The sequence below is a fragment of the Schistocerca serialis genome, chromosome 5 (assembly GCF_023864345.2).
Source record: "Schistocerca serialis cubense isolate TAMUIC-IGC-003099 chromosome 5, iqSchSeri2.2, whole genome shotgun sequence".
NCBI classification, from domain to species: Eukaryota; Metazoa; Arthropoda; class Insecta; order Orthoptera; family Acrididae; genus Schistocerca; species Schistocerca serialis.
In genome coordinates, this window is record NC_064642.1 from 611,500,798 (window position 1) to 611,526,050 (window position 25,253).

At 38.6% G+C, this 25,253-nt stretch overlaps 1 protein-coding gene across 1 annotated transcript in view; it reads right to left on the reverse strand.

Annotated features, from left to right (window-relative positions):
• LOC126482131 (protein eyes shut-like) overlaps window positions 1-25,253 on the reverse strand; it is a 259,779-nt gene that overhangs the window by 96,335 nt on the left and 138,191 nt on the right. Inside the window, 7 exon segments of the mRNA XM_050106108.1 lie at window positions 1,455-1,683; window positions 1,768-1,944; window positions 5,913-6,158; window positions 6,263-6,399; window positions 7,128-7,279; window positions 15,035-15,217; window positions 20,577-20,918. Coding sequence (XP_049962065.1) covers window positions 1,455-1,683; window positions 1,768-1,944; window positions 5,913-6,158; window positions 6,263-6,399; window positions 7,128-7,279; window positions 15,035-15,217; window positions 20,577-20,918 — 1,466 coding nt within the window.

Here is a 25,253-nt window from a genome sequence, read left to right on the forward strand (position 1 = left end):
GGCAAAGATGTTGTTGAATGACAGGTGAGGTATGAGTGGCGGCAACTTGAAATTAGTGGAGATTGAGGCCTGGTGGATAACGGGAAGAGAGGAAATATTGAAGAGCAAGTTCCCATCTCCGGAGTTCGGATAGGTTGGTGTTAGTGGGAAGTATCCAGATAACCCGGACGGTGTAACACTGTGCCAAGATGTGCTAGCCGTGCACCAAGGCATGTTTAGCCACAGGGTGATCCTCCGGTTTGCTTCAACTGGACTCACACAGGTCATTGCAGTGAACAAGAGTACTTGCTTTTAGTAAACAGAGGTGAAACAAATTTCGAAAAATCATCTGAGTTTTTCAAACATGACCTAGACATTGAGAGACTGCACTTACACTTGAATATGTTAGCCAATATCGCTAATAAAAAAACTGGTCTTAAAAAACATATGTGATGTAAGAAAGTACATTACACAAGAGCCCGCAGTTAGAGAAATGTTATGTGAAGCAGTGAAATGCATTAAGCTTCTCAAAGTAGTTCCAGTCATGAAAGCAATAGCAGAATGGTCATTTAGCACCCTGGGACAGAAGGGATTGAACAACTTGGCTGTTCTTCATGCTCACCAAGATGTTTTGGATGAATTGAATATCCGACCAATCATCAACGACTTCATATTCAGCAATCCAGTCAGACAGTCGACATTTGCACCTTTCTAAAGACACTCCAGCCCTAATAATGGCTTTTGGAGCAATATTAGAAATCTTTATAAAATAGAGAATTACATACACACATAATGTTAAGTTGTCAGTTTCAAAATATTAGTACTAGTTTAGCACTCTATTACTATATTATTAAAGTACTGTATTTTCAGGGTGTAAGACCCAATTAAAACCCGCTATTTACATAATTTTTGACTGAAAGTATTAGGCATACTGCATTAACTTTATTAACTGTATTAAAGCATTATTCTTTTAATGATAGTTAAGCATTTATTTAAATATAATTTCAGTTTTTTCAGAGCTATATATTCACTGCTCTGTAATAGTCTACAAGCATGATTATTCTGTAAATTAATGAACAACAAAATGACTCTGTTATGAGAAAGGAATGGATGCAGCCAGGGGCTTACAACATATGTGTTATGCTGTGCCATTGCCATAAATCTTCAACTATTTCCATTTTTACCATTTGTGTCATGTGTTTCAGATTTAGTTAATGGGAACTGATTACTGCTGGACGGATTAATAACAGAAATACAAGACAGAAAATGAAAGTTAACATGAAATGAGAATGGTAGGTACAGAAAAAATATTAAAAGCCAATGGTGTAACAGCAAAAATATCAACAAAGGGTGTAAACATGGAATTAATGTAAACAGAAACAAAAATAAGCTGATGCATGAAGGGAACAAGCTAGTAAACTGATGATTTCTTGTCAATCTACATACAGGTACTTGTACTAACCCACTGTACTTACACAAAAGATGCACCATGATGCAGGCATGCACCTCCATTCTGACAGGCATGTTCATGACATTCTGTGGTTCCACACTGACCAACACTTCTACCAGTGGCAGTCCTTGTCTTCTGAAGTGGAACTGAAATTCTGCCTGTCCTCAACTCCACATCAAAAAGACAACCTGAGAAGCCACTGTGCAATGGTAGATCATGAGGTAGCAATGAAAAATTTGCTGATTCATGGCCACCTGCAAAAGTGAAGAAAAATATTAGTTTCTACAACTGAAACATATTAGTCCACAAATCTTTTTTTCCTCACAATGAAGCACTACCAATGTATAATGGAGAATGTGTATTTAGCTGAGTCATATGACCAGGAGATGTTCCGGTAACATTCTTCAGGTTATCAACACGAAGCCAAGCATGCTTTCCTGATCTGCCCAGACTCACAAAATGTGGTCTTTTTGCTCGCTGAGTGACAGGACGTGGTGTGAAGATTCTCCGTGGTCCTGAAATTTATTAATAAACAGCTGGATCAGTAGAGCCAACAGAACTAACATAAGACTGTTGAAATATGTGACTATTCTTAATGTAAATTTTGAAGCTTCTTAACATTTTTACAGTTAAGTAATTACAAAAGAACATAAAAATATGTATGATTACAATGTATACAAAAATAACAAGATACAATATGAGCACATTGATATAGTTGGCTGAACAGCTTCATCCAGCTTGTTAACTCATATTTATAAATCTGAACTATGAAGAAGTGCGACAAACTGCAAACTTGATGAGTGAGTTCATTCATTCTTTTATTCATTATGTTCGATGGAGCTCATCAAATAAAAGAACCTACAGGGGTAGGGAAAGAATAAAGATGCTGATTAACAAAAGGGAAATAACTCAAAGAAAGTTTAAAATGTGTAAGGAAAGTTGAAATGTACCTATGACAATGAAAGGGATAGTGACATAAACAGACAATGAAAAATTAGGAAATTTATGAAGTTTTTGAGCTTGCTAAGAAAATCATGGGAGATCCAACAGGAAAATATAATAGACATGAATCAAACTGACAAGACATCAGTACATTGGTGTAAAAAGAAAATGAATGACAAGGATAAAGACATGGATATAGGAACCAGAAAAAGCAGGAAAAAAGAGGAAAAGAGCAGAAGAACAATTATTGTTTAATGTCTGTTTCACAAAAATGTTAATATAAATGAAGCACAAGCTTGGCCTGCAGGAGGATGGGGAAGATTAGCCATGCCATTTCAAAGGAACTATCCTCGCATTTTCCTTTATAAATTTAGGAGAATAAAGGAAAATCTAAGTACAGATAGCTGGATGAGGTTTTGACCATCTCCATCTTCCCAAATACAGGTCTAGTGTAACCACTGTGGCATCTCACTTGGTAGGAAAATAAAGTCTAAGAGAGACAGAAACAGAAAGAATGGCATACACAATTCTTCCAAAAAATTCCAAGACTGACATTATCACTTCCAAACAAGTGACATCATCACAGTGACTACAGCGTCAGCTTGAACTAACAATTATAAAAAACAGATATGTGTTGGACCAGTCAAATGTGAGCAGGAAATGTTAATTAGTGGATGTTTGGCCGTAATGTGCCAATGCTTTTGCATCAAATCACAATGGAGTAGCATCCCTAAATCAAGCATTCAAGACTCTCCACAGAATGTTTTGAAGGAGAGAAAAGTCTGTGCAAAGTTTGCACGGCATGTCTTAACAAAATCAAATCAACAGTGTGTGGAAAACTGCCATGATTTGATTGAAATGCGAAATGCAGACATTTCTTTTCTGGAAAATATCAACACAGAGGACTTGCCCTGGTGTTATAAATACAAACCCACACAATGGGGCAAGTTTCATCTGATGACTAGCAAACTGACATAAGCTATTGCCACAATGCTCTTCATTCTTCATAACCTGGATGTTGAGCATGACTAAGTGATGAATTCCTGCCAGCATGTTCCACATACCTGACAGCCCCCTTTCATAATGTGATTTATGGAATACAATGCAGTAGTGAATTACAATAATGAACTGTAAATAGTTAGTGAGAGTACAACTGAAAAAACTGTTGGAAACACATGTTGATCAACTAAATTGGGAAGACCACTGTAAAGTTACAATAGTAAGACCTCTTTGTCTTTGGGGACTCTTTGGATTACATTGAGAGTTGAGTTGTGGTTAGGGCACTGAGAGGAGTAGGGCGATTGTTAGAAGTTATAAAAGTAGCTGAAGTACTAAATATATCAGAAAAGAAAAGGCAAACGTGTGTGTTAATAATTTGTGATCATAAATAATGGCAGTAACATACAAAGTTCTGATTTAACTGTGTTTTCCAAAAGTTTATATATTTCTGATTATCCAAGTGTAATGAGTGACATGGCACATGATGATTTGGTACTTGCTCCCCTGCACGATACATTACAAGTGTAGTGAAACACTCTCATCAGAGACTCCATTCAGCATATTTTGCTCTGAGAATTGTTTCAAAAATTTGCATACAGAAGATGCTAGAGTGGCAAACTTTGGGTACTTCCAGTCCCCTGTGACTTGTGACTAATGTTCTGGAGGTCACATTCTGTTTACAAGACAATGATAGATATGAGGGGATAACTCAAAGAGGGTGGTGGAGGGTATGGCCATACTTTTCAAACAGTTTTTATTATGTCTGCAAATTATTAGCAGTGTGGTGCTACATAACAGAATTTACAATTTTGGAGCATTAAACTCCATATACAATGAAGAGCCAAACAACTGGTACACCTGACTGATATCATGTACGACCCCCGTGAGCATGCAGATATGCTGCAACATGACATGGCAAGGACTTCACTAATGTCTGAGGTACTGATGGAGGGAACAAACACCATGAATCCTGCAGGGCTGTCCATAAATCTGTAAGAGTATGAGAGGGTGGAGATCTCTTCTGAACAGCACGTTGCAAGGCATCCCAGATATGCTCAATAGCATTCATGTCTTGGGAGTGTGGTGGCCAGCAGAAGGGTTTAAACTCAGAAGAGTGTTTCTGGAGCCAATATGTAGCAATTCTAGATGTGTGGGGTGTCACATTGCCCGTCGGAATGCACAATGGACATGAATGGATGCAGGTGATCCGACAGGATGCTTACGTACGTGTCACCTGTCAGGGACATATCTAGCAATCCTGGATGTGTTGGGTGTCACATTGTCCGTCAGAATTCACAATGGACATGAATGGATGCAGGCGATCTGACAGGACACTTACGTATGTGTCACCTGTCAGGGACGTATCTAGACACATCAGGGGTCCCATATCTGCCAACTGCACGTGCGCTACACCATTACAGAGTCTCCACCAGCTTGAACAGTCCTCTGCTGACATGCAGGGTCCATGGATTCATGAAGTTGTCTTCATACCTGTACATGTCCATTGCCTAATACAATTTGAGATGAGACTCATCCGACCAGGTAAAATGTTTCCAGTCACCAACAGTCCAATGTCAGCGTTGACAGGACCAGGCGAGGTGTAAAGCTTTGTGTCATGCAGTCATTAAGAGTACATGAGTGGGCTCTCAACTTCAAAAGCCCATGTCAATGTTTCATTGAATGGTTCACACACTGACACTTGATGGTCCAGCATTGAAATCTACAGCAATTTCGGGAAGGGTCGCACTTCTGTCATGAATGAATCTCTTTAGTTATGATTGGTCCTGTTCTTGCAGGATCTCTTTCCAGCCGCAGCGATGTCAGAGATCTGCTGTTATACCGGATTCCTGATATTCACAGTACACTCATGAAATGGTCATATGGAAAATTCCCACTTCATCACTACCTTGGAGATACTGTATCCCATGGCAGACTATAACACCACATTCAAACTCACTTAAATCTTGACAACCTGCCATTGTAGCAGCAGTAACTGATCTGACAACTGTGCCAGATACTTGTCATCTTATATAGGCATTGCCAACCGCACTGCTATATTCTGCCTGTTTACAGATCTCTGTATTTGAATACGAATGCCTATACCAGTTTCTGTGGTGCTTCAGTGTATTATGTAATATCCTCAATTTTATTTTAATAATTCTCTTCATATCCTATAAACTCTATAGCATTTATTGGTCGTAGAAATTATATTTCTATACAGTTTGTACACATGGTTTTATCTCATATTAAAAACAGTAAGTTATCAAATGCAACATGGAGCTTCTGTTTCTCATTAGTTCATATATTTCATTTTGAACAATATAATTCCTAAAAAGTTCATTTTAGTCATACTTTTAATTTCAGTTGAGAGCACTATGATAAGGAGTGCCTACTGAATTTACATTATCAACAAATATATGAAGGGAATAACAGTGAAAAAAGGTACAATATGAAATCCAAACTTTAATGAAATAACACTTGATGCACATAAAATAAAATCTATGTATTTCTGCCAGTTTTGAAAATACATGCAGGTGATTACCTGATCCAAGATTCCAAGTAAGAACAACATAACCTTTTATGAAGCTCACAGAAAGATGATCAGATTGAGCATCATGAGAACCATCTTGCCCAACAAAAATCATTAGTGCTATCTGTTCCATGCTTGATGGTTTGAAACGGAATCTTAGTTCCATATTGTGGTGAATAGTTCCTGGTAAAGGGTATGCAGTGTATGATGAAAATCCAGAAACTGACGGAGAGAAAGAAGGCTGACCAATGTCTAAGTCTAGAAAAGTAAGAAACCAACATGGAACATTACGAAAAATACCCTTCTACAATTTGGTGGTTAACTAGTTTATTTTTGTTTTTGGAAATTACAGAATAACATACCATGCTCACAGAAAATTCCATGTTTTCCCAGAGGGCAAAGACAAAGGAAGCCACTACCAGGGAAAATAACACATGTTGCACCAAACTGACAAGGATTTACTTCACAGACTGATTTCTCACAAGCTTTCCCAACATACCTGAAAAACATAGTAATGCATGCAAATACAGGTGGAAGTGAAATTTGAAAAGGAAATATTTTCTCAAGCAGAAAAAAGTGACATAATCACTATGTGCTATACTCATAATAAGAATAATGCATTTGATTTCTTTGAAATCTTACAAAAACTAATCTTCTCTCTTTATAAATCTTAGGAGATGACATTCCTTTGGATTTGTTTTGTAACATAAGAATTTTAACATTTTAGAACATTTATTAGTTTATTATTTATATAAAATAAAGCAAAGGCAACCCACACATTAAGCAGACTGATGTGAGCCACAGAAACTCTCATAACAGAATACAGTGTTAACTAGCTTTTGAGACCTGGATCTTCTTCTGGCAGAAAGTACACACACACACACACACACATACATACATACACACACACACACACACACACACACACACACACACACACACACAAAAGACACAGACAACCAAAAGCATGCTACTGTGATGTGGCAATGAGTCTGTGGTAGTGTATGTTTCGGTGTCTGTTTTGTTCTGTGTACTTTCTGCTAGAAGAAGAGCCAGGGCTCAAAAGCTAGTTAATACTGTGCTCGGTTATGGGTGTCTATGCACCACACATCAATCTGCTACATATAAGCGGTTGTGTTTCCTTTATTTCACATACTGTTCTGTTCAAAAGTTTGCCATTTCTTGTGCATTACTGCAAGAGTTTCAAAAATAAACTATGTACCTTACCCTGAAGGACATAAACAGTTCCACTCATCATTATGTTCTACACATGTTCCACCATCATAACAAGGATTTGACAAACATGCAAGTGATGCACATTCAGAAATGCCTGAAGCACTCAATGAGTCATGTAAAATATGACGTGGCATATTATCAACCTAAAAACATAAATACAAGTAAAAAATTAATATTTTTTGTATCATAATTAAATGATACTACATGATAATGACTTTTGGAAAATCAAACATTGTTGTCTAACTACTATCAATCCATTCAGATTAACTTTGCACATTGTAGCTACTGAATAAATTGTGTAGCTCCCTAGTTGCTGCTGCTGATCCCAAACCTGAATAAGAGACTCGAGAAGTCATAAAAAAAGCTGCAAAGGAACTTGAGGGAAGTCTCAATAGCTTTTGTAACTATGAGGCACTTTAGTTCAGTCTCATTACTATATGCAACTTTTAGCAAGATGGAGAAGTTATGTCAGTCAATGGATTCTGTGAGATCGAATCATGTGACAATATCAAAGCTCCCAAAATGTCTGATTTTAGTTATGACATTACACAGTAACTTAAAAATTATAACATTTCTCAAAATGGGGGGCAAGGTTACTCGCGTCCGTGACATACCCTAAGTCACACATGCCTCCTTGGTAGTGCTAAATGAGTAACAACAGGATGAGACCAAACTGCCCGAAAAAGCCTCCCGGTCATAGAATGCAGAGTAAACAGCCAAAAAGTCCTTAGTTCATAGAACTGGACCATCTATTCACATACGCCAACTTAACATCGAAGGAATAAGCAAGTCGAAATGTGACTGTCTATTCAAACTATCGAAAAACCATGCAGTCGATGTCATTGCACTCCAAGAAACACACACAGCAGATGATCAACAGATAAGGAGCAGAGGGAAAATACCAGGATATAAACTAATAGCCTCAAATAACCATCCAAAATACGGTCTTGCAATTTACGTCACGCATAATATGAAAAATTATCAGATAGTTTCAGTGAGCAGCGAAAACGATATTTTCATAATTTCAGCAAAAATTGATAGGGTAACAATAGCCAATGTCAGCAAGCCTCCTGGAGTAAACTGGCCTACTCCTCCTCTACCATCTCAGCATCATCCATCTTTATTCCTGGGCATCTTCAACAGCCATCATTATCTATGGGGATATTGTTTAAACTACAGTAATGAAGAAGCTCTTTGTGAATGGATGGAAACCGAAAATGTGGAAGTAATTTTTGATGCCAAGGATCCACCTACCCTTCATTCAGGACATTGGAACAGAGGATATACACCTGATCTGTGCTTCACAACTCAGCTTCACAGCACCCATACCCAGATACGTTGCTTAATACTTGAAGACTTGCCCCACAATCAGCACAGACCTATCATTTTAGAGACTGGAATATGTGTAATCCTTGTGCAGTCTGAAAACATTATGGAATTTCAAGAAAGCTAACTGAACTGAATTCAGAAAACAAACAGATAACAATATCAGATGGATCAAGCCAATGCACAGTAACTACAGTCAATTTATAGGTATAATTAAAGGAGCAGCCAGATGATTTATCCCTAGAGGCTATCGTAAAGAATATACACCTGGCTAGAATGAGGACAGTGAAAAATTGCTTGAAGAACTGTTAGCAAAGCTACAGATCTTCTGCAGTCACTTGATGAGAATAGGAAGAAGATCTGGCATGAAGCCATAGAATCATTCGACGACACACATTCAAGTCCTAAAGCTTGATCTGTTATCCGAAAACTGGATGCAACAAACTCAGCACCGGTGAAACCTAAAACTGTCATCAAGCTGAATGATTTTGCCAATCATTTAATCTCAAATTCCAAGAGCTCAAAGGATAAGCAGACAAGAAGGGAAATCAAAACCCAGTTCAACACCAAGAAAAGAGCACCCCCAAATTACTCTTAATTTTCCAATCCATTCAATGAAGAGGAATTAAGAGATGCCATCAGAAACATGAAAGTTGGGAAGGCAGTTGGATTTGATGGGATGTACCCTGAATTTCTCACACACTGTGGACCAGCAACTATCAGATAGCTTTCTAGCTTCTTCTCAGACATTCCTTCCACTGGAAATCTCCCATCATTATTCAAGAAAACCGAGCTAATAGCAATCCTTAAACTGAACAAAGACCCAATAAAAGTAGAAAGTTACCGCCCACTAGCCGTGTTAAGTGTTACTTACAAACTACTTCAATGACTCATCTACAACAGGATCTGTGAAACAATTAATAAACAAATACCCATAGAACAAGCTGGATTCAGGCCTGGTAGAAGCTGTAATGACCAAGTGTTTGCATTAACAACCCATACTGAAAATGGATATGAGAAGAAATGCGTAAGCAAAGCTGCTTTCTTGGATCTATCCGCCGCCTATGACACCGTAAGGCGAGAAGGCCTTCTCTTAAAATTTGTGACCATCATTCAGTGTCGGAGACTCACAAACCTACTTAGCGGCATGTTAAGCAACAGACTTGCCCCGCTGTACTCTGATAATGACAGAAGCAAAGTCTTCCAATTATGTGACGGACTACCTCAAGGATCTGTATTGGCCCATCTCCTTTTCAACTTATACACTTATGGCTTGCCAGCCACAACCGCAAGGAAATTCATATATGCTGATGACATCTGTTTGGTAACCCAGAGCTCCAGTTACACCACTGCTGAAAGCACATTAACTGCCGACATGGAAATCCTGGACACGTACTTCAGGAAATGGTGCCTCCGCCTAAACCCTCAGAAAACTGTTACTTCAGCATTCCACCTATGGAACAGACACTCTGACCATAAACCAGAAGTTAAACTCTGAGAACAAACCTTACAGTACTGCAGCACTCCGAAGCACCTAAATTTCTGACAACATATCTCTGACGTGGCCGCAAAGGTGAAGACCCTGTAATAATATCATTCAGAAGCTTGTTGGTACCTCCTGGGGTTGCTATGCTCAAACCCTAAGATCAACTGCTTCGGCACTATCATACTCTGTCACTGAATACTGTTGCCCAACTTGGATGAACGGTGCTTGCTGCAGCAAGATAGATATGCAACTCAACCAGACAATGCGACTTATCACAGGCTACATACGTAGCGCTCAAACTGCATGGCTACCAGTTTTAAGTAACATCCAACCTCCGGCTCTACAAAGATCAGATGCTCTCCTGAAGATCTGGAGAAACATTCAGAAGAACCCTAAGCTACCCGTACACAGCAATATATTAATAGGAGAACATCAGTGTCTGAAGTCAAGAAAACCACCTTGGTGAACTGCGCAACATCTTGAAGCCTCTGACTTTAACATCAACAAAGTATGGAGAAGTCAACGGGAAGAATCATCAGTGTTCTACGGTCATCTGGTTGAAAAGCCTTCCATGCGAGTTCCATGTTTCACACTCCCCAGATGCCAGGGGAGATCTATCAACCGTGTCCGAACAGGACAGGGGAACTGTGGATATCTAAAGCACAAAATAGGGCTGGACAACATCTCCAGATTGTGACTGTGGAGCTGCCCTGCAAACAATAAATCACATTGTTGGTAAATGCCCAAAACGAGCCTTCAGGGGGTGAATAAATGACATCCATCATGCATCACCTGAACAGCTCAACTGGATCCACAGATTGGACTTTGAAAGCTAAGAACTTGTGTAATGTGTACAAAATTTAGTATAATACTTTGGACATTTGATTCTGTACCTGTATTTTGCTTGTCATTTCTTACACTGTATACTCTTAAAATTATGTATTTGATCCAAGCTCTGTATCATCATACGATAAATAAAATTTCTCAAAATTGGGAAATGAAAACAACTAGTGGATGAAATTGACAGTCAAATTATGTCAATATAAGAAACTCTGTACAGAGACTAAATAAATTTTGAACTCAGAAATTATATGAGCTATAGAGGAATGCTAGGAACATCCACTTCCAATGAAATGCCCCAATGTGGCACAGCATTTGCAGTTGTGAGAAATATTACAAATTCATTTGCTATATTTCATATATATGACAGAAAAATTTCAATTCTCTCTATCAAGTAAGGGAACAGGTCACACATGTCAATTAAAGTGCACAACCCCACAAAACATCTATAACTGAAAGGATTTAAAAAAAATAGATGACTTCTAGAATCACTGGCAGAAGTTAAAAATACAATTACAGCACACTGCGTCAAACTATTGCTGGAGATTTCAGTGCACAAACTGGTATACAAAAAATTTAAGTGAACAGAGGGATTATACTCTTTGCCTACAAGAACAAACAGAAGAAGTGAAAGGTTAACTGACTTAGGTCAAATGTTTCATCTGACGGCAATGTCAACACACTTACTGCCTCCCCAGAAAGAAGAAAATATGAATATCTCCAACAAATGAAAGCACAATGAGAGCAGATCCAGCTAGCAGCCACTGCAGAAGTTCTTGGTAGTGGGTGAAGGTGCATGAATCCAGTAACTTTACTGACTGTATTGCTAGGTGTGCATGTTTTTGTTGCCTATGGAAATGATGCTAAGTACTCCTGTCATGTACTTCACAATGGTGTACAAACTGTATGTGTATATGTAGAAACATCAGACAAAATTTCAAACTGAACAGCTGACAATTACCACAGAAAAACAAAATGAAAGTATCGAAAAAGAAATTACCTGTTTGGATAAGTAGATATATGTAATAAGCGTCTGAGCATAACAAATCCAAAATGAAAACCCCTAGAACAATAAGATTTAGCCCTAAAGTCCTTAAACGTGTATCGTATAATTCTTTTCTAATTTACTTTCCTAAATATCACTTGATTCTCATAACTTACAAAAAACCAATATGACATGAGTCTCAAAACCTTGGCACTCTGCAATGAAAAATAAAGCACAGATGCGGAAATGACACCTATGACAGAATTTGCAGAAGAAAGAGTTGAAACATAGCTATTGTGGAAATCTCACAATTCGAAATCAAATGGCAAGAATTCCTCAAGATTCAAAAAACATTCATCTAAAATCACCAATACATAAAAATGTAAATATAAACACTGTGGACTAATGGAAATTGTCCAGTACTTTTCAAGAAATAACGCCAGAACTTTCTATCAGAAATTTAAAGAGAAACTTCAAAATTATCAGTCTTACAGTTCATGCTTGAGGAGTTCAAAATAAAAAATAAAGAGCTTCAAGCTGTTCCATCCTACTTTCAATACGTATCAAGTCCAAATTTTCACTTCATAGTTGAGAAATTCATCCCAAATATGATCTAACAATATGTGACTGACATAACATCTAAAGTTAATTTTTTGCAGGATTTAAGATCAAGCCAGGGGTAAGAAGGGGAGATGGCTTATCCCCAGTAATGTTTAACTGAGTTTTATATAAACTGATTAGAAAATGGAAAAAATAAAACTAAGGACATAAGTATTGGTTGATGTCTCCAAAAGTATCTTGACTGCCTGATAATTGATGATGAAATTGCAATCCTCTCCAATAATGGATCAGAAACAATCCTGTCTCAAGGGAAACGTCAAGTAGTTGAGACAAAAACCGTCATAATTATGCCTTTCAGTCCAGTCCATAACCTGAACAATTTGTTTGTTTTCTAATGATTTCCAGCTACCCTCTGTTACTAAATGACTTTCACTTTCAACGTCCATGTTTGTCTCATTGCCATAAACGAAAACTGGTAATACACAATGTAAGGTTTCCTTTACAAAGGCATAGGCAGCTTAGTTCTTAAAATACAGTTGAGTTTATTAAAAGCATTCAAAGCCCTTTTTACTGTAAGCCTTTCATCTATTTCTTTCACTGCAAATCCAGTTACTGTCTACAAATGCTCTATATACAAAAAAAAGCCTCATCTACTGTTTGTATAACATCGTCGTTAATTTTTAATTTTCTTTTCATTGTGTTGCTTATATATTATACACATCTTAGTTTAATTGATTTTTAGACCTACTTTCAAAGTGCTATATTAACCCTTTTAGTGCCAAATACGATCTGATCGTGATCCAGATTTTCGGCGAAAAATGCCAGTAACGATCTGATCGTGATGCCTTTCTCATTCGCTAGGAAATACTAACAACTTTGCCTTCAAGTGCGGAAAAAATGAATGAGAAAGGCATCACGATCAGATAGTTACTGGCATTTTTCGCCGAAAATCTGGATCACGATCAGATCGTATTTGGCACTAAAAGGGTTAAGTTCTTCCTTTTATTATAAAAGGTCATCAGCAATGGAAGCAAACAGAACAAAGTCAAAATCAAAACAGCAATGGTGCACAATTGTTCCAAAAACACATATTCTTCTCTTGTTATCATCATACAGGACTGCTAAAAACAAATTTGGTGGTATGGAAAGTTCTTGCCTGACTGCTCTCTTTAATAGAAAGTGTTGCATTGACAATTGTATACCGGCGTGCAAAACTTACGGATGAAAGTAACTTTCGTATGATGTATCACTACCAATAAACATAGCTGGATGAAACTTGAGCGATACACAGAAAGCACTGCTACGTATAGCACAGAAGATAACTGAAAGAAATACACAATGAGACGAACAGAAATGACACTTTTATTCAAAGACAATAATTACACAGAAATCACAATTCGTTATGGCCCATTGGTTATTACAAAAGTAGGACCATGGTTCTTAATAGAGTTTATGATTACCAAGGATGGCAATGAATGCTCTGTGGTCAACATACCCTCATATAGTGAGAGGTAGGAACATGCAATGCACCCAGAACATAGTCGAACATGATCGTTTTAGTGTCCAGGTGTTATGGTGTAGGTATGCATAATGTTACATGGGTGTACTGACCTCTATGTCTTTGAACATGGTACAATCACCATGACATGTTACTATGCCATTGTACTTCTTCATCAAGTGGATCTTTTCAAGGGAGTGTAGGCCTGGATTTCATTTTTATAGATGACTATGTGCAAACACGTCAAACAGAGCAAGTGGAGGAGCGCTAAGAATGAGAGGATATTTTGTGAATGGTACGACCTGCCCTTTCTCCCAACTAAAATCTCGTTGGTGCATTGGGCATTCGTACTGCAGCACATCCACATGCACCAACAATGTTACAGCAGTCGTCAACCATGCTGGTGGAGGAATGCAGTGCCCTACCACAAGAACATCAACCTTCTGCTCAGCATGGTGGCATATTTCAGAGCATGCATTACCATCCGTGGTGATTACATCATATTAAGAGCCATGGCTGTCCTTTCGAAACGTCCAGGGGACAATCATAATGACAGTGACTTCAACGTAATTACTGTCTTTGAATAAAAGTGTCACTTCTGCTCATCTTGTTACATATTTTTTTCAGTTACCTTCTTGCTATACTGCAGCAACTATGTCTATGGTTGGTCCAAATTAGATCTTGCATGGCAGTGACACACAAAGTGAAAGTTAGTTCCACCATTATGTTTTGAACACAGTGTATTCTTTAGTATATTAGCATAAGGTAAAGCAATATCTTGTTATTCATGTGCTGTTTACACAGATTTTCATGTTCAAGTCTTCTTAATGGTGATACATAAAAAGACTGAAAATTAATCAAACGAAAACACAGTTTTGAGTGTCAATTAAAATAGTGAATAATTTTCATTGACTGAAACTGAATTTTGTTTTACATTGTTAAAAAATTTTGACACTGTATTGTACAAAAGAAAGGTCAAGGTTAAGATTCTGAGATGATAGACTTTACCAAAGTTTTCACACTGCCTGAGAAAAATCCCATTATTTATTTCTAATGTAACTAAATCAACAAATAAGGTTTTGTAGAATATGATAAATTGTTCTAAATATATAATAGGAAATCTCAGGCACAAAAATTTCAAATTATTTGAATAAAGAGTCCCTTTCTATATAATTAAAGATTAGTGGTGAAGAATTGAGTACCATAAGGCCATGCATGCAACCGATGAATCCAGTTTTCATCTGAACTTCACTGAGATCAGAAAATTCTGCAGGGAATCCTCCTAAGTACAATACATTCACTGTTCTGCCAATCTGAGAAGTTGCAGCTATCTGTTCTCCACTCATGGCAAGTGAATCATTAATTCGTAAGTATGCATTGCAGTGCTGAGGAACAATGCTGTAAGGTAGTAATTCAAGCCTGAAAATAATTTTGTTCCTTTAAAGACTTATAAAATTTCATTTTTCATAGGCTGTTCAAATAATTTACTTGACAACATCATCAATACATTTAAAACTTATTAAGTAAATAGAAAAATAAATGTAAGTGCTTAAGAACAAACACACTGAATCATAACCAGTGATGTTGATTAAGTTATATACGGATCAGTTATTTCCATTTTTATTGTAATACCTTCTAAAAAGACTGAGTAACACTATAAATGCAACAGACAGAAAACTAGTACTTACTAAATACTAGAACAGAAGTGATAAATGTCAGACAGACAAGCATGTAAATAATGGAGAAAAAGTAAACATCCTACTTTAAGGATTTTTTTAAAATACATGAAATAGGAAAACAATGGGTATCACCATAAATGTTAGGATGAACAAGATATTCTTCCACATTTTGTATCATTATAAAGATAATACACAGAAAGTGACAAGTCATTGTCCATTCTCATTTCTTGGGTTGACAGTTAAAAAGACAAAGAGCGTGGGGGGGGGGGCAGAGAAAGAGAGTGTTGCAGGTGGGGGGGGGGGGGGGGGGATTACAGTCAAACTGGAAGTACAATATCAGAACAGAGGATAGATAAGGTGGAGAATGACAAGAAAGAAAAGTGCAATAAGAGAGGAACAAGTCTGTAAGGGAGTGAGTGTTAAATACTCTGTTGAGTTCTTGGTGTTGAAGTGAGCAGCATGTAAGTCTGTGGTTGATGGCAGTAATTAATGTGGCTATACAACAGGTTAGTTGCCATACTCAGCTAAAATGCTTCCCTTAAATAGCTGTTCTACATATTCCATCCACTTTTCATCCTATTCTTTTCTGCTCAGTACTGGCTTCCCATCAGAGCTTTTGGAATTCTTGGAGTTGCTTATTTTTTCTCTCATGAATTTTCTTATCTAGAGGGCAAAATAACTAACAATGGCCACAGTACATTGAGGGTATAAAAGGGTATAAAATGCAGATTGGCTATAACAAGGAAAGAATTTCTGTGAAAGAGAAATTTGTTAACATCTAATGTAAACTTAAGTATTAATAAGTATTTATATTGAGTGTAGCTTTGAATGGAGTGCAGAAGTGAAATGTGGATGATAAGCAGTTCAGATATGAAAAGAATAGAAGCTTTTGAAATACACTGCTATGGAAGAATACTGAAGATTAGATGGATAGATCAATGAACTAATGAGGAGGTACTAAATCAAATTGGGAAAACGGAAATTTACAACACAACTTGATTAAAGGAAGTGATCACTTGACAGGATATGTCCTGAGGCAGGCGTCAAGGAACTCAAAGTGGCAGAACAGGGTGGACACAATCACCTCTGATTTTGTCAGGACATAACCATAACATGTATACAGCTAATAATAAGAAATTACTGCAGTCAAGGCATGCAGCCAGAACAACATTCTAACTTTCTTTGATTCTAAATGGAGATCAACAGCTGAAGCTCTCAATTGTGTGTTCTTGGGCGGTAAAACAAAATTCTTGGTCACAAATGCAAACCACCTCATTCTATTCCCTTGTTTATTCTAGAGATGAAATGAAATTCTCTACATACAACAAGCTAAAATGTAATGCAATTGTTGTTGTGGTCTTCAGTCCTGAGACTGGTTTGATGCAGCTCTCCATGCTACTCTATCCTGTGCAAGCTTCTTCATCTCCCAGTACCTACTGCAACCTACATCCTTCTGTATCTGTTTAGTGTGTTCATCTCTTGGTCTCCCTCTATGATTTTTACCCTCCACACTGCCCTCCAATACTAAATTGGTGATCCATTGATGCCTCAGAACATGTCCTACCAACCGATCCCTTCTTCTAGTCAAGTTGTGCCACAAACTTCTCTTCTCTCCAATCCTATTCAATACCTCCTCATTAGTTATATGATCTACCCATCTAATCTTCATCATTCTTCTGTAGCACCACATTTCGAAAGCTTCTATTCTCTTCTTGTACAAACTAGTTATCATCCACGTTCCACTTCCATACATGGCTACACTCCATACAAATACTTTCAGAAACGACTTCCTGACACTTAAATCTATACTCGATGTTAACAAATTTCTCTTCTTCAGAAATGCTTTCCTTGCCATTGCCAGTCTACATTTTATATCCTCTCTACTTCGACCATCATCAGTTATTTTGCTCCCCAAATAGCAAAACTCCTTTACTACTTTAAGTGTCTCATTTCCTAATCTAATTCCCTCAGCATCACCTGACTTAGTTCAACTACATTCCATTATCCTCGTTTTGCTTTTGTTGATGTTCATCTTATATCCTCCTTTCAAGACACTATCCATTCCGTTCAACTCCTCTTCTAAGTCCTTTGCTGTCTCTGACAGAATTACAATGGCATCGGCGAACCTCAAAGTTTTTATTTCTTCTCTATGGATTTTAATACCTACTCCGAATTTTTCTTTTGTTTCCTTCACTGCTTGCTCAATATACAGATTGAATAACATCGGGGAGAGGCTACAACCCTGTCTCACTCCCTTCCCAACCACTGCTTCCCTTTCATGTCCCTCGACTGTTATAACTGCCATCTGGTTTCTGTACAAATTGTAAATAGCTTTTCGCTCCCTGTATTTTACCCCTGCCACCTTTAGAATTTGAAAGAGAGTATTCCAGTCAACATTGTCAAAAGCTTTCTCTAAGTCTACAAATGCTAGAAACGTAGGTTTGCCTTTCCTTAATCTAGCTTCTAAGATAAGTCGTAGGGTCAGTATTGCCTCACGTGTTTCAATATTTCTATGGAATCTAAACTGATCTTTCCCGAGGTCGGCTTCTACCAGTTTTTCCATTCGTCTGTACAGAATTCGTGTTAGTATTCTGCAGCTGTGATGTAATGCAATTATCATTGCTAAATAATTATTTCTGCACGAAGACACATAAAGTGATGTATTGGGGGAGAGGGGTCCAGATTAAATTTAACAAGCTATCTGACCACTCCAGAATTACATAACCTTTCACTCTCCACCAGAATGTGCCCTGTTTTGAATCTTCTTCGTAGATTAAAACTGTATGCCCCATAAGCTGTGGCCACATCAATCCTTGACATCATCACTTCATCCACAATTGGTAATCCAGCAATGTCTGCAACACAGCTTCAGAGAAGCTCGAAAAGTGGAACACAGGTACTGGCAAAATTCAAACTGTGAAGGTGAGTAAAGAGCTGTACCTGGATACCTCAGTCACTAAAGGCTTCAGTCTTAAAAGGTTAGGTTCCAAGTCTGAATCCCAGCATGCTATACGGTTTTAATCCAGCAGAAAATTACAAAACAGTGTACATTCCACTGCAGAGTGCAATTCATTCTGGGAACAAACCCTAGGCTGTGACGAGACAATTTCTCTGCAATATATTTTCTTCCAGCAAGATATACAGGAAAGCTCCTTTGAATTTTGGAAAGTAGAAGAAAGACAGTTGCAGAAGTGAAGTTCTGTGGGAAGGTCAAAACTCAGCCAGTAAGATCACTGCACATGATGAAATGCAAGGTTCTCAGTTCAAATACCAGTCCAGCACACAGTTTTAATTTATCATGAAAAATCCAAACAATTTTAGAAGACAAGAACGATTTCATCTGCCACAGCCTATACAAATATGAACCCTATGAGCTATTGTTCAAATACGGTATTGCAGATTCCTTGTCCTAGGAGAGTAGAATGTGTAGTATGTAGTTTATTCATCTCATAACGTACAGTTACAAATCAAAGATTTTTGTACTGGAGACACGTCAGCTTATTATTTTATAAAAATAAGGTTACAATAGTTAACATAGTACAGCAGGCATTTCTGCATTTTTACACATGAACAACTTAACAAGAACTTGTATAATACTTACGCTCATTTTGCAGCTTGGAATAAAATTTATACAATATATTAACAATTTATTACACAATACATACTCTTTATTGTTTCTGTTCTTTTCAAATTGCCATACTGTCCTGCATGAGTTCTTTAATGGAATAATAACATTTTTCCACTATTGTATTAAATACCAATCTGTTTAGTGGGTCAAAATCCATATTTAAAAGATTTATGTTATTTAATTTATTGGAAATTTTTAATCCCATGTACAATGGTGTTTGAGTGTAGAGTTTTAACTTATGAGAGAAAAGTTTGAAGCTGTGTCTCTGTGACGAGTACTGTAATTGTGGTTGAAATGAAAATTGTCAAGTGAGTTTTGATTTTTATATATAAAAAAAAATTTTTATAGATGTACACAGAAGGAATGGTTAGTATTTTTAATTTTTTATGTAATGGGCAATTTGATGTTCTTTTTTGGACTAAACACATGTTTCTTATGTTTCTCTTTTGAAGTGTAAGTAATCTCGGGCTGTTCATAGAGTGTCCCCAGAAAATTATTCCACATTCAATATTCTCAAAGTAGCTGTGGCAGACTATCTTCCTGGTACCATAAGGGTGGAACCAGATAAAACATTCATCACATAAGCTAGGCTGTTTAGTTAGTTTGCTAAGAAGTCTACATGTGCCTTCCAATTTAAATTTTTGTCAAGGTTTAGACCTAGAAATTTTACATAACTTGCTTCAGTCATTTCCTGATCACCCTGCACTATTTTTATGGTAGATGCTGATGTTTCAGTGCTGAACTGCACTAATTGTGTTTCTGTGACATTGAGTTTTAATCCATTGTGCTGAAACCATAATTCTAGGTCTCCCATTATATTTTCCACAGTATCATGAAATTGATCTAAATTGTCATTTTCAATTAAAACCGAGGTGTCATCTGCGAATAAAAGGGAGTCAACATCAATTTTTAAAGGTAAATCATTTATGTACAGCTGAAAATGATAAGGTCCTAAAATTGAGCCCTGTGTGACCCCTGTAGAAAAGTGTTCCCAATCCAAGAATGATTTTTTTCCATTTGAATTTAGAATAACTCTCTGTTTTCTTTGTGACAAATAAGATTTGAACCACGTCAATGCCCTGTCCACAATCCCATACCTCTCTAACTTGTGTAGAAGTAGTAAGTGACTGACTGAGTGGATTAAGTTATCAACTTTCTGCACATGTAGTTGAAAATGACTAACTGATGGTCTATAAAGCCATAAAGGAGGACTTTTCCCTTTATTTTCTAAACTGACAGTTATCTTTATGTTTTTGGTTATGTCATTATGTACTATGTGTGTGATTCAACACACCAAAAATTGCACAGATCATTGTGTTTCAAGAAACCTCTAACCTTATTCTTGACCCAGGTTGTATTCTGTATGAAAGTATTCTACTTCTTGCAAAAGTAAAATGTTGAACTTTATATAACTGTACCTTCATTGTTCCATAGTACAGACGTCTCTGAACTAATTTTTACTCACATTGCTTGCACTTTTAAATCATATCCATTGTTAACCAGACTTCGGACTTCTGTGAAAAGCATGGTTTGAACTCCACAAGAGAACTGGAAATTGAGTAATCCATCTTCAATGTAAACAGCCATATAAACATTTGATGTAAGTTGAGCATGCAGCAGAATACCACTCAGCACTAGTGTTCGTGCCTGGACTTCAATTTTGGCACCTGTTTTTTCAATAAGGTGGTGTGTAACGAATGAATGCTCTCTGAATGCAACTGTATCATTTCCTGTGTACACATCACATAGAGGCCCAGTCCATTCAGACTTACATTTGCACTGAAACATGAGAAAAAGCTCAATATTAAATCACATTTATTTTATTATACCATACTTCCACTACCTTATATTAAAAAGTGAAGAATTTGAATCATTCTGAATAGTAAATTGAATAGTTTTACAAAATAACACCAAAAATCTGTGCAGTTTATGAGAAAACTTTATGTTACAACATAGTCTTCTTATGAGGTGTTGTTAAAGTAAGAGGTTAACTTGAACGGAAGGAAAAATATAAGATTTATTTTAATTTTGTTTATTTATTTATACACCTGTGGATAACAAATACTGAATAGTTTTCTCCAACTGCACGTGAAAAACTTATGTAAATTCATTGTAAGGAAATAGTCATATATATATATATATATATATATATATATATATATATATATATATATATATATATATATATATATATATAAAAATAGAGGGAAACATTCCACGTGGGAAAAATATATCTAAAAAGAAAGATGATGAAACTTACCAAACAAAAGCGCTGGCAGGTCGATAGACACACAAACAAACACAAACATACACACAAAATTCTAGCTTTCGCAACCAATGGTTGCCTCGTCAGGAAAGAGGGAAGGAGAAGGAAAGACAAAAGGATATGGGTTTTAAGGGAGAGGGTAAGGAGTCATTCCAATCCCGGGAGCGGAAAGACTTACCTTAGGGGGAAAAAAGGACAGGTATACACTCGCACACACACACATATCCATCCACACATACACAGACACAAGCAGACATTTGTAAAGGCAAAGAGTTTGGGCATTTTTTGGGCAGAGATGTCAGTCGGGGCGGATGTACAGAGGCAAAGATGAAGTTGAAAGACAGGTGAGGTATGAGCGGCGGCAAATTGAAATTAGAAATTAGCGGAGATTGAGGCCTGGCGGATAGCGAGAAGAAAGGATATGCTGAAGGGCAAGTTCCCATCTCCGGAGTTCTGACAGGTTGGTGTTAGTGGAAAGTATCCAGATAACCCGGACGGTGTAACACTGTGCCAAGATGTGCTGGCCGTGCACCAAGGCATGTTTAGCCACAGGGTGATCCTCATTACCAACAAACACTGTCTGCCTGTGTCCATTCATGCGAATGGACAGTTTGTTGCTGGTCATTCCCACATAGAACGCTTCACAGTGTAGGCAGGTCAGTTGGTAAATCACGTGGGTGCTTTCACACGTGGCTCTGCCTTTGATCGTGTACACCTTCCGGGTTACAGGACTGGAATAGGTGGTGGTGGGAGGGTGCATGGGACAGGTTTTACACCGGGGGCGGTTACAGGGGTAGGAGCCAGAGGGTAGGGAAGGTGGTTTGGGGATTTCATAGGGATGAACTAAGAGGTTGCGAAGGTTAGGTGGACGGCGGAAAGACACTCTTGGTGGAGTGGGGAGGATTTCATGAAGGATGGATCTCATTTCAGGGCAGGATTTGAGGAAGTCGTATCCCTGCTGGAGAGCCACATTCAGAATCTGATCCAGTCCCGGAAAGTATCCTGTCACAAGTGGGGCACTTTTGGGGTTCTTCTGTGGAAGGTTCCGGGTTTGAGGAGATGAGGATGTGGCTCTGGTTATTTGCTTCTGTACCAGGTCGGGAGGGTAGTTACGGGATGCAAAAGCTGTTTTCAGGTTGTTGGTGTAATGGTTCAAGGATTCCGGACTGGAGCAGATTCGTTTGCCACGAAGACCTAGGCTGTAGGGAAGGGACCGTTTGATGTGGAATGGGTGGCAGCTGTCATAATGGAGGTACTGTTGCTTGTTGGTGGGTTTAATGTGGACGGACGTGTGAAGCTGGCCATTGGACAGGTGGAGGTCAACGTCAAGGAAAGTGGCATGGGATTTGGAGTAGGACCAGGTGAATCTGATGGAACCAAAGGAGTTGAGGTTGGAGAGGAAATTCTGGAGTTCTTCTTCACTGTGAGTCCAGATCACGAAAATGTCATCAATAAATCTGTACCAAACTTCGGGTTGGCAGGCCTGGGTAACCAGGAAGGCTTCCTCTAAGCGACCCATGAATAGGTTGGCATACGAGGGGGCCATCCTGGTACCCATGGCTGTTCCCTTTAATTGTTGGTATGTCTGGCCTTCAAAAGTGAAGAAGTTGTGGGTCAGGATGAAGCTGGCTAAGGTAATGAGGAAAGAGGTTTTAGGTAGGGCGGAAGGTGATCGGCGTGAAAGGAAGTGCTCCATCGCAGCGAGGCCCTGGACATGCGGAATATTTGTGTATAAGGAAGTGGCATCAATGGTTACAAGGATGGTTTCCGGGGGTAACAGACTGGGTAGGGATTCCAGGCGTTTGAGAAAGTGGTTGGTGTCTTTGATGAAGGATGGGAGACTGCATGTAATGGGTTGAAGGTGTTGATCTACGTAGGCAGAGATGCGTTCGGTGGGGGCTTGGTAACCAGCTACAATGGGACGGCCGGGATGATTGGGTTTGTGAATTTTGGGAAGAAGGTAGAAGGTAGGGGTGCGGGGTGTTGGTGGGGTCAGGAGGTTGATGGAGTCGGGTGAAAGGTTTTGTAGGGGGCCTAAGGTTCTGAGGATTCCTTGAAGCTCCGCCTGGACATCAGGAATGGGATTGCCTTGGCAAACTTTGTAAGTAGTGTTGTCTGAAAGCTGACGCAGTCCCTCAGCCACATACTCCCGACGATCAAGTACCACAGTTGTGGAACCCTTGTCCGCCGGAAGAATGACGATGGATCGGTCAGCCTTCAGATCACGGATAGCCTGGGCTTCAGCAGTGGTGATGTTGGGAGTAGGATTCTGAATGTGGCTCTCCAGCAGGGATACGACTTCCTCAAATCCTGCCCTGAAATGAGATCCATCCTTCATGAAATCCTCCCCACTCCACCAAGAGTGTCTTTCCGCCGTCCACCTAACCTTCGCAACCTCTTAGTTCATCCCTATGAAATCCCCAAACCACCTTCCCTACACTCTGGCTCCTACCCCTGTAACCGCCCCCGGTGTAAAACCTGTCCCATGCACCCTCCCACCACCACCTATTCCAGTCCTGTAACCCGGAAGGTGTACACGATCAAAGGCAGAGCCACGTGTGAAAGCACCCACGTGATTTACCAACTGACCTGCCTACACTGTGAAGCGTTCTATGTGGGAATGACCAGCAACAAACTGTCCATTCGCATGAATGGACACAGGCAGACAGTGTTTGTTGGTAATGAGGATCACCCTGTGGCTAAACATGCCTTGGTGCACGGCCAGCACATCTTGGCACAGTGTTACACCGTCCGGGTTATCTGGATACTTCCCACTAACACCAACCTGTCAGAACTCCGGAGATGGGAACTTGCCCTTCAGCATATCCTTTCTTCTCGCTATCCGCCAGGCCTCAATCTCCGCTAATTTCTAATTTCAATTTGCCGCCGCTCATACCTCACCTGTCTTTCAACTTCATCTTTGCCTCTGTACATCCGCCCCGACTGACATCTCTGCCCAAAAAATGCCCAAACTCTTTGCCTTTACAAATGTCTGCTTGTGTCTGTGTATGTGTGGATGGATATGTGTGTGTGTGCGAGTGTATACCTGTCCTTTTTTCCCCCTAAGGTAAGTCTTTCCGCTCCCGGGATTGGAATGACTCCTTACCCTCTCCCTTAAAACCCATATCCTTTTGTCTTTCCTTCTCCTTCCCTCTTTCCTGACGAGGCAACCATTGGTTGCGAAAGCTAGAATTTTGTGTGTATGTTTGTGTTTGTTTGTGTGTCTATCGACCTGCCAGCGCTTTTGTTTGGTAAGTTTCATCATCTTTCTTTTTAGATATATATATATATATAAATAAAACACGCAGAATATGCCGTGAGGGTGAGAATTTGCAGCTATAAACTACAATGCAAATGCCACCTCCTATGTCAGGGTGGCTTGAAGAAATTACATTAAAAGTCATTTTGAACAATTTAAATGTATGTTGATTTCATATTAGAACAACTACTGCTGGTAGTATGTTCGGATGATGTTCTAGAGATCTCTGGGTGATGGAGATGTGACAGTGCATGGCCAAGATAGCAGTGACAGATGGTTTACATATCTAGCATCTCCCTGGCTCCAGACTATCATGGAATCCCAAGTAGACAGTGTTCAGCTATGGATATTGTATTGACAGAATACTGTTTAATGATATATATTTTCCTCTGTTAGGAGATATAATGAAGAATAATCTTGATACATTAGCTATGTAGGTGACCATGATGAAGCAACACTGGCAGGCATCACATTTTGCTTAATAAATTTAAGTATGTGAAGACTTTACCATTGTATTGCAGTTTGGAGTACACTATAAGCTCAATGGTTCTTTCAGAGGCAAAGTTTGCTATGAAATCTATGTCTGAGT